Consider the following 12,540-nt stretch of genomic DNA (forward strand, 5'->3'; position numbering starts at 1 on the left):
TATTGAATATGCAACCATACAGAGAACAAAAGCATCAGGTGGACTTATTGTTTGGATCCATTATAGCATATTCAGTAAATGTGTGGAAAGCTACAGGGCTCCTGAGTGGCACAGTGGTCTAAGGTGCTGCATCTCAGTGCTAGAGGCGTCACTACAGACACCCTGGTTTGACTCCAGGCTGTATCACATCTGGCCTGTGATTGGGAATCCCGTTGGGGAGCGCACAATTGGCCCGGGTTTGTCCATTGTAGGCCGTCATTGTAAATAACAATTTGTTCTTTACTGACTTGAATTTTTAGCATGTAAGAACCCATTTATATCAGATTCTTGACCTTGCTAGGTCAGACATATCAGCTAGAGGTGAATGTTATCCTCTGTCTGATATCCAGTCTAGTTTACTCAGGATTAGGTCTGGAGGTATTAGGAGGTTGTGTGTGTCTGAGCATGTGATTTTGGAACTGTTGACCTTTGCCACTGGCTGACCTGTCAGTGACCCTGGAGGTATTCTAAACTGAGATGAAGACTTCCATCTGGCTCAGTGCTGATTCCTGATAAATACATGATGAAACTGGCTCAGTGCTGATTCATGATGAATTCATGATGAAACTGGCTCAGTGCTGATTCATGACGAATTCCTGATGAATCTGTCTCAGTGCTGATTCACGATGAATTCATGATGAATCTGTCTCAGTACTGATTCCTGATGAATTCATGATGAAACTGGCTCAGTGCTGATTCATGATGAATCTGTCTCAGTATTGATTCATGATGAATTAATGTTGAATCTGTCTCAGTGCTGATTCCTGATGAATTCATGATGAAACTGGCTCAGTGCTGATTCATGATGAATTCATGATGAATCTGTCTCAGTGCTGATTCCTGATGAATTCCTGATGAAACTGCCTCAGTGCCGATTCCTGATGAATTCCTGATGAATCTGTCTCAGTGCTGATTCCTGATGAATTAATATTGAATCTGTCTCAGTGCTGATTCATGATGAATTAATGTTGAATCTGGCTCAGTGCTGATTCCTGATGAATTAATGTTGAATCTGTCTCAGTGCTGATTCCTGATGAATTCCTGATGAATCTGTTTCAGTGCTGATTCCTGATGAATTCATGATGAATCTGTCTCAGTGCTGATTCCCGATGAATTCATGATGAATCTGTCTCAGTGCTGATTCCTGATGAATTCATGATGAATCTTCAGATGTACATCACTAGTTATCTAATACTTCCTCATGCCATTCTAGTGGGCACTAGAGATGTAAAATGTGACCTTAGTAAATGGTGCTCTCATCATCTAGTCTCTAACTAAAAGCTGACTAGAACAAAGTGACAGGCAGTCTGGTGGCATGTTGGGGTTGGAATGACTCTCTTCCCTGGGGAACTGACCTCTGACTTTTTAAAATCTTTGACCTCTACCAGTCTGGCTGACGTCTGGTGTCCAACCTCTTCCTGTGTACACCACACAAGACTAGTGCAGTGACCTATAAAATGACCTGTGACTGACATCTAACATCTGACTTTGACCTCCTCTGGTCTAGCGCTGGTGGGGTGTTAAGGATGGGGGAACATCTGGGGAGTGTACTGCTCTATTCTGGGAGAGGGGCCATGCAAATCTAAGTTTCTGTTTCACAGAGCTCTCTCTCTCTGTCACACACAGTCATGCACTTACACACTCAATACTGCTCCACAGATGTGTTAGCCAGCTGTGTGTGTCTGGTTGACCAACCAATCACTGTGGCATACCAACTTTTTTTTATAGTCTATGGGACTATTTCACCTGTATCTTCCTGAGGACATTTGTAGACATTGGAGGTTGGAAGAGTTATGATACTAGTTTGTAACCATTATTTCTGTGAGTTAGTAAAGTGTTTATACTTGGTGATGTCATATAACAAGACCTTTAGTTCTGTGTTCAGTGGACCAGTGATGTGTGTCATTTTGTACAGGAGGTTTTTGTACAGCTCTAAATCACTGTGTGATCACACCTCCACTGTGGTAACTCTGACAGTAGTAAACTGCAGCATCTTCAGCCTGGACTCCACTGATGGTCAGAGTGAAGTCCCTCTCAGACCCACTGCCACTGAATCTAGCAGGAATCCCATCTAACCGTTTCTTTGCATATATTATCAGGAGTTTGGGAGCTTCTCCAGGTCTCTGTTGATACCAGAACACACCCTCATCTCCATCATCCCATCTGTACACTTTAGGGTTGGTTGTACAGGTCAGAGTGACAGGGTCTCCTGGAGAAAATGTCACTACAGGAGGCTGAGTCACAGTCACAGTCACCTGACCTCTGGATCCTGAAGAGGAAAAATATGAATTGATCAACGAGTATAAATAACAGATCATTTATATTTCACAATATTTTATACAGGGATGTTTATTCATTTAGAGCCATTTCAATTATTATACAAGGTACTCAACAAAATGTATCTTTTCCATTGTAAGAGTTATAAAACAACAGACCTTTGAGGCAGCAGCAGACCAGTGTCCAGATAAAGATGGTGATCAGAGTCATGGTTTCCGTGGTTTCTGTTGTGTTGATGGACAGATCTCAGTCCCACAGTCTGAAACTCACAGGGCTATAAACACTCCCAGAGCACTGAAGCATGAGCTGCCAATGCAAAGCACCTTCTCTATGGAAACACCCTGCCTCAGGACAGAATAATAAACTGAAAATAATCATCATGTGGAATGCTTTATATTTCTGTTGTTGACAGTAAAATGGCACAATTGTCAATATTGATATTTGTCGTAAATGACAATGTTTCACTCTGCCCATATGCATTCTGATTACATATGACATCATTGGAGTTAAAAACATTTGGGTGGAGACATTAAGGAGCTAAAATCAGAGACTTCATTAATCATAGTATGCTGTATAGGTACATAATGTGCTTAATGATTGTGGTTGTCTCACCTAGCTATCTTAAGATGAATGCACAGAGATGCTCTGGATAAGAGTGTCTGCTAAATGACTCTAATGTGAATGAATAAACATGAGTATTGCTTGCTACAATATTTCCTATATAAAGAGTGTCAAACACTGTAATTGTATGTCATGTGTAATGCTTTATGAGTATAGTAAAGTTGTACGACACTGTGTGGAGCTGTATGAGTGGTTCTGTTAGTGCAGGGTGTGCTCACTCTTGTGTGAAGGAGGTTGTTGTACGGCGTCTCAACTAGACTGTATCACTGTGGTTCACGTTCGGTGGAGGGACCAAACTGCTGCTGAGAAGTAAGTGTTTTTTCCTTTACTTCAAAACACTACAGAATATATACCAGACATGTTAAGACTCAAACTCTGTCAAGGAAACCCCAATATTAGTATTTATTTCAGAATTCAGGGTTTAGAAGGCAAAATGTTAGCTACCGTCTGTGGGAGACTTTCAGTTGTGCAGCCAAGCAACCTGTCTTTGAACAAGTTATTCAAAAGAAACAGGTGTTTTATTCAAAGAGCTAATCAGGTTTAGTTCCCTGCTATGACACGTGAATTACACAGAGAATGTTATTAGTATAACAGAAACGTTCTGGTCCCTTTCATTGTCTGATATTAGTGAAGTGGACTGACTTTAAATGGGCAATCTGTGATTGCTACATACATTTTCTTACATCCGTAGTTATGTCATGAACTAGAGAGAGGTTCAATTTCTCCAGCCCCATCCCTCAGCTGTTTACCAAAAACAATGGCGGGGTGGCCGATTTGTTGTTGTTTGAACAGCAGACTGACCTTTTAAACGCCTTATTGAAGTAAGGGACATGGAAGGTGCACCACAACACACAGCAGAGTATAAAGTTACTTCATATCTGCTTCCAGCAGTGTTATTGAGCGATAAGATCCTTAATGAATGGGGTCTTTGTCCCTGGGACAGCAAATATACATGAAAATACATGGATAAAAAAACCTCAGCAACAGTGATGTACTTTATTGTACATTGATGTAATTGTTGTTGAGTTGTGAGGTGTTGTGTTCTCTGTGAACCTTAATAAGTTGTGTATTTTATAGAACACTCTATTTCTCTCTCCTCTGGAATGTAACATTAAAACGTTCTCTTCTCTCCAGCTGGTCCTACTGTCAGTCCCACAGTGTCTCTGCTCCCCCCCTCCTCTGAGCAGCTCTCTGGAGGCTCTGCCTCACTGGCCTGCCTGCTGACTGACTACTCCCCTCAGGGGGCGCTGGTGAGCTGGGAGGTGGATGGGCTGGAGGTGAGCCAGGGGGTCGTGACTAGTCCAGAAGAAGAGAAGGAAGGCCTTTACAGACGCAGCAGCATCCTGACCCTGAGCAAGGCAGGCTGGGAGCAGGGAGAGCTCTACACCTGCAGGGTCTCCCACTTCCAACACACCCAGGCCTCCCCCCTTCGCAGGAGCCAGTGTCTGGTCTAGGGACTACTGGAGGAGGCCCACAACAAGAGCTCTCTCTGGGGAAGCAGGAGTAGACGAGGCTCTGGTCTGGTCTGGGACCTGGTTGGAGCAGTAGTAGTGTGTTAGAGTGTTAGAGTGTTAGAGTAGTGTACTGAGTAAACTCTAGTACTGCTGGTGAGACCACATCCTGGGTAGTAATGTGTATTGTATAGATTACAGGAGACTTCAATGTGTGCTGTACTCAGATTGTTACTGTGATGTTGCTGTCTGTCTCAGTTCTAATAAAGTCGGATTTGGAAAATAACATGATGGATTAGTTGACTAATTTATTTACTGTGACAACAAATGGAAATGTATCTACAGCTAGATCTAATTCTTTGTCAGATTTATATTTCTCTTCCTCAGACCAAATGACTATTTGTTGTCTGTCTGTCTGTCTGTCTGTCTGTCTGTCTGTCTGTCTGTCTGTCTGTCTGTCTGTCTGTCTGTCTGTCTGTCTGTCTGTCTGTCTGTCTGTCTGTCTGTCTGTCTGTCTGTCTGTCGTCTGTCTGTCTGTCTGTCTGTCTGTCTGTCTGTCTGTCTGTCTGTCTGTCTGTCTGTCTGTCTGTCTGTCTGTCTGTCTGTCTGTCTGTCTGTCTGTCTGTCTGTCTGTCTGTCTGTCTGTCTGTCTGTCTGTCTGTCTGTCTGTCTGTCTGTCTGTCTGTCTGTCTGTCTGTCTGTCTGTCTGTCTGTCTGTCTGTCTGTCTGTCTGTCTGTCTGTCTGTCTGTCTGTCTGTCTGTCTGTCTGTCTGTCTGTCTGTCTGTCTGTCTGTCTGTCTGTCTGTCTGTCTGTCTGTCTGTCTGTCTGTCTGTCTGTCTGTCTGTCTGTCTGTCTGTCTGTCTGTCTGTCTGTCTGTCTGTCTGTCTGTCTGTCTGTCTGTCTGTCTGTCTGTCTGTCTGTCTGTCTGTCTGTCTGTCTGTCTGTCTGTCTGTCTGTCTGTCTGTCTGTCTGTCTGTCTGTCTGTCTGTCTGTCTGTCTGTCTGTCTGTCTGTCTGTCTGTCTGTCTGTCTGTCTGTCTGTCTGTCTGTCTGTCTGTCTGTCTGTCTGTCTGTCTGTCTGTCTGTCTGTCTGTCTGTCTGTCTGTCTGTCTGTCTGTCTGTCTGTCTGTCTGTCTGTCTGTCTGTCTGTCTGTCTGTCTGTCTGTCTGTCTGTCTGTCTGTCTGTCTGTCTGTCTGTCTGTCTGTCTGTCTGTCTGTCTGTCTGTCTGTCTGTCTGTCTGTCTGTCTGTCTGTCTGTCTGTCTGTCTGTCTGTCTGTCTGTCTGTCTGTCTGTCTGTCTGTCTGGTCTGTCTGTCTGTCTGTCTGTCTGTCTGTCTGTCTGTCTGTCTGTCTGTCTGTCTGTCTGTCTGTCTGTCTGTCTGTCTGTCTGTCTGTCTGTCTGTCTGTCTGTCTGTCTGTCTGTCTGTCTGTCTGTCTGTCTGTCTGTCTGTCTGTCTGTCTGTCTGTCTGTCTGTCTGTCTGTCTGTCTGTCTGTCTGTCTGTCTGTCTGTCTGTCTGTCTGTCTGACTGACTGACTGACTGACTGACTGACTGACTGACTGACTGACTGACTGACTGACTGACTCACTCACTCACTCACTCACTCACTCACTCACTCACTCCCTGGGGACAGAACTTCTCTAAACTCTGTGCAGTCTGACTGCGCAAGGTTTTTGTATGACTCTAAAATCACTGTGTGAAGAGCTCTGTGGTGCTATAATCTCATGTATCTTCAGCTCTTCACCAGTGATTGTAAGAGTGTACTCAGTACCTGATCTACTGCCACTGAATCTAGATGGTGTTCCAGACTGAAGGGTTTTTACTTTGTAGATGAGGAGTTTAGGAGCCTGTCCAGATTTCAGCAGGTACCAGCTCATGTCATCACCAATACTGGTTGAACTTGCAACAGCACTGATATAAACACTCTCTCCCAGACGAACAGACATTGGTTTATCATCTTGATTCAAGACACGTTGTGCAGATGACTCTGAACTGGAAACAGTGGGTAATTTGCTTTGAGTAGTCACAATAATCCAAATAAAGGCATTGGAATCGTGTTCCATGTGACCATTAACACCAGTAGACCACAATGAGATGCTGAGAGTTCCTCACCCTGAGTCAGGAGGAACGCCAGCACCTTCCTCATCTGTGGCTCTAAGAAGACTGACTGGACACAACGATGATAACACTGCAGTCTTAGTGTCAGGAGCAGTGAGGCTCAACAGCTATGCAAAACACCACTCTATGGGCAAACACACCTGCTGGGAGTGAAAAAGAGAGAGAGGAGACAGAGATAACTTTTATATCTGTTATTTTGCTGTTAGCTGTGAGTCATTCCATTCTAGGGGTCAATTATAGGAGGATATCAATCATGTATTAAAGGGTAGGTTCACCACCAAATAAAAACATGTGCCAGACATTATATTACATCCAAAGTGTTGTGTCAAGCTGAGCCCAAATATTATTTGATTTTAGGATGAACCTCCTGCTGGTATACCATCCCTCAAATGTTAATAGCCAGGATCCAAAAGACTGCACAAATGAGTAGGCCTACAGGTGATGCCTAGCCTAACAGGAGCCTTACTAACTACTGTACAGAGATGACTCTCATATTTGCAGGTTGATGGTGCCCTCTTGTGCTTAAAATGGTGTCATGCTGAAGTTCAGTTCAGACAGAGAATAAAGTTATTTGTCAAACAGTGGCATTTTTGGAAAAAGCTTCAAATAAATGTTCAAATCTAGGTCACATGACATAGTCCAAAATACATGAACCTAGCAATAACAGAAAAGTATAAAAGTCACCACTCACCAGATAATACGAGCATAATGGTTAACTGGACTTTACTGCCGGCAATAAAAAATGGAATTTCATCACCAGTTGCTTCAACTAGTTGGCAACAAAGTCGTTTTCTGATTGGTTGTACCTTAATTAAACTCGTCCCTCTCGCTCGTTTGCTTCGCCTGGAATCATATTCCCAACAGCTTGTAGGCGTGCACTAATAATTCGGTGTGTAAATGATTTCATATGTTTAAAGTTTGAACGTGTTTCGCTTGTTAAAAATTGACGGTGACATTTTGGTTGGATTTGTGTTTGTGTAGGCTACGCATCCAAACATCAACAACACGGCGCCACCACAACAATGTTTGCCCAACTTCATAACCGCTATGAGGCTTTGTTGAATAAAAATAACTTTGTGACAGATCTCCTAGCAACGGTGGAGGAGAAAACTGGGATACAGAAGAAATATATCGCTTCAGGTAATAGTTTATATTAAAACCACTTGCAATGTGGGACTTTGCCAGTTGCTTGATTTATAATGCTGCTCTGTCAATGTTGAAACATTGTAACTTCACCCGCTAGTCTAGCCGCTAGTTGACACTTTCTCGTTTTGCAACGTTGGCTGGTTTGGCAAGGTCAGCACATATGACCGTTAATGTGACATGTCAGCAAAACAACTAACTAACCAACCAACCTACCAGCAACCGTTGTAGCTGATAAACGGTAACGCAAACTAGCCCAGTTAGGCCTAACACAAACAAACCACCGAAGACGAACGGTGTGACCAGACCAAATATTGTTTTAACGTGACTTGATGACCATATAGGCCTAGGCTGCCAACAAAATGATTTTTCGACACTCATTTGAAATAGCGAAGGTCAGAGAGGCCTAGACTGCAGTTAATCCACTGTCAGTGGTCGATTTAGCTGCTTCTAATGTCTAGCTAGCTGCTGGTCCCTAGCCAAGGGGTGTATAATTACCTCCTACAGAAATACCAACTGCTATGTTGAGATGGCAGATTTTAGGGTGACCTGCTGTCTTCAGTTGAGTTGTGCTCCTTCAGAGGTTGTGCCTGTCTGTTTGTGCCGTAATGCCTACTCATTCACTGACATTGTTGACATTGACAAGAGCACGAGCAGATCTGAGACTAGGCTAGTTCTGTTATGTTGTCCTTTTAGGTGTTATTGACAGAAGGTCTGCCAGTACTGATGTTAATGGAAATGTCCTGAGAGCAACAACATAATTTTACACTGGGCAGTGATGGACTTTCTGTTTACTTACTGAACTAACTGGACCTAATATGCAAAAAATAGTATGTGTGTGTCAATATACCTTAGAGTTGTGTGCGCCTTGGTCTGGTCAGGTATGAAGTGAAATTCTCTACCCCAGCCCATTAGTCTTCCATCAACGTCAGAGAGGGACTGTCTGCACTACCACTGCCTGTGGAGGGACTCTGATCACATCACCACCATTCAGACGTTGTCCACTGGGCAACCTAAGCTGTTGCGTGGAGGAAGGGGAAGGCACTGGCTAGTCACTATACCAATGCTGCCTAGGACTATTGTCATGTCCAAACTAGGGCTCAGGGAAATTCCCAAGGTTGACAGGTCTGCCTATGTAACCCGCTTTACTCTGCGGCTTGGCTTTACTCTGCGGCTTGGCTTTACTCTGCCTTTACTCTGCGGCTTGGCTTTACTCTGCCTTTACTCTGCGGCTTGGCTTTACTCTGCGGCTTGGCAATGAAGGACTCTTATAGCAAGGTATTCAAACAGTCTCTCTTCTGTTTTGCCTGTTATGGGGAATGGGTTTTTGATGAAGTCTGTAGCGTCCCGGTCCGTATGTGGGGAGTGGCAGCATGTTTGGATGCACTGGATGCACTCCAAATCAGGAATTTAACAAAACACCATTGACACATTTGAGATTAATTTCAATGTGCCCCATCGTTGCTTTTCCAAATCATAGTTTTGTGACCATATATAGCCTTCTGCGCATAACTGACACTGGTCATCAGTCTTAAAGATCATGAGGTGTATTGATTTTTGGTTAGATTGGTGTATTGTACTATATATAACTGATGATGCGACAACCTGCAGAGGAAAAGCCTGGTGCCACAGGTCTAAATGATTTCCCTATGCAAACAGGCGCTAAACCAAACAAAAGCCGTTTTCCTGCTTGCTAGGGTTACAATAGCAGGCAGCAGCTGCTTGTCTCCTTATCTCTGTCCAGCTCTAAAACTCAGATTGAGCCTAGTTTTTTTTTTTTTACATGGGAATCCATTGTACGTTCGTTGACTGAAACGTTTGAAGGGTTCATTTGACAGACCGTGACGTTCACGGCTGTAGGTTAATGTAGTTTCTAGTTTGTTGGTTTAGGTTAGAGCGGACCAGTATCTGTGGAATCTCACTTCTGTTCCATGGTTCATATTCCACATGGTTACACTAGGTGTCTTATGTACATCAACGTTGAATTTGTCAATGTCAGCGTTTTAATTGTTTCACATGACACCTTGTCCTGTTTATTCATCCAACATCCTGCTCTAACACACACAGAGACGTTTCATTACATGAAGATGCTTTGAAATGTTTCCAGATTGACAGATATCTGGTAAGAATCTCCCTCTGTCTCTAGGTGTGGTCTCTCTGATCAGTCTGTATCTGTTGTTTGGCTATGGAGCCTCTCTCCTCTGTAACCTGATTGGCTTTGTCTACCCAGCGTACCTCTCGTAAGTAGCACCTCAAAACATATCTAACAAGTGGTGTTGTGATGCTCACATCATATGCTCCAGGTGAAGGGTTAAACATAATTTAAATAATTTATTTCCAATCATCACTTGTCCTGTTGTCCAATCAGAATCAAGGCCATAGAGAGTAAGAAGAAAGAGGATGACACTCAGTGGTTGACCTACTGGGTGGTCTACGGATTCTTCAGTATTGCCGAGGCTTTCTCTGACATCTTCCTCTCCTGGTTCCCCTTCTACTATGCTGGCAAGGTACTTGTGTGTAACATTCAATAAACAGGAGGCCAAAACAACATAGAATCTCCCTCTCGCAATCCCCCTCTCCTACAGTGTTTGTTCCTGCTGTGGTGTATGGCTCCGGTGACGTGGAACGGTTCTGCTATTCTCTACTACCGTGTGGTCCGTCCCGTGTTCCTCAGACACCAGGCCACCCTGGACAGTGTCGTCAACAACCTGAGTGATAAGGCCAAGAACATGGCTGACACTGTCACTAAAGAAGGTGAGGCACAGACACACAAGTTAGATTTATATTGTGGAAATGACATTCCCAGCGCCCGACACCTCAGTTTCCCCCCCAACATAGCCGAGGCAAATTAATACTGTTAGAGTAATGGTCACCCAAGGCACGTTGAAATGTAAAGTGATTGCATGTTGAGCTAAAAAATGATGAGTGAGAATGGTGAGAATCTGACTGCTTCAGAAAAGGCATCTGAAGCAGTCGGACTGCTCCAAACTCTAATTCTGCTCCAAACTCGAATTCACATGTAAAGTACAGTTATCCCGCATCTCAGCAATGTAAATCTAGCTGTACACACACGGTCACCAGGTCTGTCAGTCAAACTAATAACTCATGTTTTTCTCTCCAGCTGTCAACCAGGCCCTCAAGAATGACAAGAACCAGTGACAGACCGATGTATGACCACAAGCCTCAGACACCTCGACTACACTAAACACACAGAACCACATCATGTGTAATGTCCCATGATGAAGGAAGGTAATGGATCCTGTCACGTGATCAGTTGCCGGTGACCACCCTGCAGCAAACAGAAAAGGGAAAAGGCATTTTCTGCTTTCTAATCTGTCTTTTTAAGTCGCATGTATCAATTTTATGAGATTCCGATAATCCAGGCATTGTAGCATCTGATAATCTGCGCAGCATGACTGTTTTTAAAGACTGGTTGGAATGCAACCAGAAGCTTAGGGTAGCCACTACACAATCCATCTGACCTCTAAACAATGTGAATGTCTTCATGTAATCTGAAGCCTACTGCCAGGAAACACATGTGTGTCGACAGCTGTGAATCAGCGGACTCTCTCTCGACGGAGCCATGTTGACTTCACAAATCCACCCTTAGCCTATTCCCCTTTGACCTACCCCAGCACTAACACACCAGATTCAATAAATCAGATGGTGGGTTAGTGCTGGGCTAGAACAAAAATGTCCCTATATTAATGGATTGGGAAACATGGTACCAGTAGGGCTAATGGAAGTGTCTAGGGGGTAGATGCTAAGGGGTATGTTTGGATGGAGCTGTTCTGAGCTGGGTCATTTCCTACAAAGTAGCCATGTTATTTCAGTCTCTTGTAATTAGTGCATACAGTAGCATGTCTCCACAATGTCTGCAGATCTGTGCCAAAGATGTTTACTCCATCATCTTGCCTGAACAAAATGAATATTTATTGATGTAAACTGAACTAGAAAGTATTTGTTTGTTTAGTACGGTCTCTTCTCATTATCTTTAATAAATCAAACTGGAACTTGAGTAATGTGCCGTTTGTAATCTGTTCACGCTTTTCCTCAACTGGAGTCCGTTACACCGTGCCTTTCTCAGTTCTTTAGGAATTCTGAAATATTAATTTATTTCAGACTATTTAGGAAAGATGGCTAACACATTGATCCTACTTTGTCATACACCCTATGTTATCAATTCAACTACCACGGAGAAAGGAAAACCAGCAGTACTGCATATGTCAAGGCTGGAGTGGAATAGCCCTGCACCAAGATGTTGAGTTGACCTGTGCACAGTACATTTACTGGTATACAGGAAGTTAAATCATTCTGGTTGCGTTTTGGTGAACGCTCAGGAGTCTGAATGGGATGGCTCTTGTGTCCATGCTGGGAGTGTCATGTCTGACTAAACTGACAGACTGATAATGGCCACACATACACACTGCCACAGGGACTGTGGTGTTTTCTCTGTTTTGTGTAGTAATGTGGGAACCTGGCAAGTCTAAATGCACTTCCTTTAATCAAACCGTAGAGGCCAGACTGGGGGTGATGGACATGCAATGCTCTGCTAACTCATCCTGTACTCTCTCTCCCTTCCTGAGGCTTTTCTCCCCAGCTGTTCCCTTACTCTGGAGACTGCCTTTGCTGTCCATGCACGTGTGTGTGTGTGTGTGTGTGTGGTCTTGAGATTCCCTGGGCGACTGGTGTGTAGGCCTTGCAGTACTCTAATTCACTGACGGAGGGAGACAAACACTCTTTACAGGTAGTACAGGCTTTAGTTCCAGCACTGGTCCTGGGGAGATACAGATCAAATCACTATTTAAAGTGCATTTAAACATGTCTTAATACGCTTTACAATCCAAATTATGTGAAACAAACTGCATGCATACAGAGTATACATTGACAC

At 43.7% G+C, this 12,540-nt stretch overlaps 1 protein-coding gene, 1 long non-coding RNA gene and 1 gene segment (V, D, J or C); 2 read left to right on the forward strand and 1 right to left on the reverse strand.

The window, feature by feature from the left end:
- Positions 1–1,961: 1,961 nt before the first annotated feature.
- Positions 1,962–2,591, reverse strand: LOC109890551 (probable non-functional immunoglobulin kappa variable 6D-41). The segment is given in 2 exon segments: positions 1,962–2,308; positions 2,475–2,591. Coding segments are annotated over 2 exon segments (384 nt in total).
- A 474-nt stretch (positions 2,592–3,065) lies between these two features.
- On the forward strand, positions 3,066–4,674 carry LOC109890375 (uncharacterized). The gene is made up of 2 exons (XR_004209934.1): positions 3,066–3,246; positions 4,072–4,674. It is a non-coding gene; the product is annotated as an uncharacterized LOC109890375 (long non-coding RNA).
- Positions 4,675–7,233: 2,559 nt separating this feature from the next.
- LOC109890550 (receptor expression-enhancing protein 6-like) lies at positions 7,234–11,667 on the forward strand. Of its 2 annotated transcripts, XM_020482475.2 has the most exons (6): positions 7,262–7,395; positions 7,488–7,646; positions 9,796–9,889; positions 10,018–10,156; positions 10,235–10,403; positions 10,771–11,667. In XM_020482475.2, the coding sequence occupies exons 2-6, from the start codon at positions 7,529–7,531 to the stop codon at positions 10,806–10,808; spliced, it is 558 nt and encodes a 185-aa protein (XP_020338064.1). In that variant the 5' UTR covers positions 7,262–7,395; positions 7,488–7,528; the 3' UTR covers positions 10,809–11,667. The 2 variants fall into 2 exon arrangements, with proteins under 2 accessions (XP_020338063.1, XP_020338064.1); XM_020482474.2 differs by having other exon boundaries at positions 7,234–7,646.
- The last annotated feature ends 873 nt before the right edge of the window (positions 11,668–12,540 follow it).

This window comes from Oncorhynchus kisutch, linkage group LG5 (assembly GCF_002021735.2).
Source record: "Oncorhynchus kisutch isolate 150728-3 linkage group LG5, Okis_V2, whole genome shotgun sequence".
Taxonomy (NCBI): Eukaryota; Metazoa; Chordata; class Actinopteri; order Salmoniformes; family Salmonidae; genus Oncorhynchus; species Oncorhynchus kisutch.

Coding starts and splice junctions, on each gene's coding strand:
- LOC109890550 (XM_020482474.2), top strand. CDS start 7,529: ATGTTTGCCCAACTTCATAACCGCTATGAGGCTTTGTTGAATAAAAAT. Junction 10,157..10,234: donor CCTTCTACTATGCTGGCAAG/GTACTTGTGTGT, acceptor CCTCTCCTACAG/TGTTTGTTCCTGCTGTGGTG. Junction 10,404..10,770: donor TGACACTGTCACTAAAGAAG/GTGAGGCACAGA, acceptor TTTTCTCTCCAG/CTGTCAACCAGGCCCTCAAG.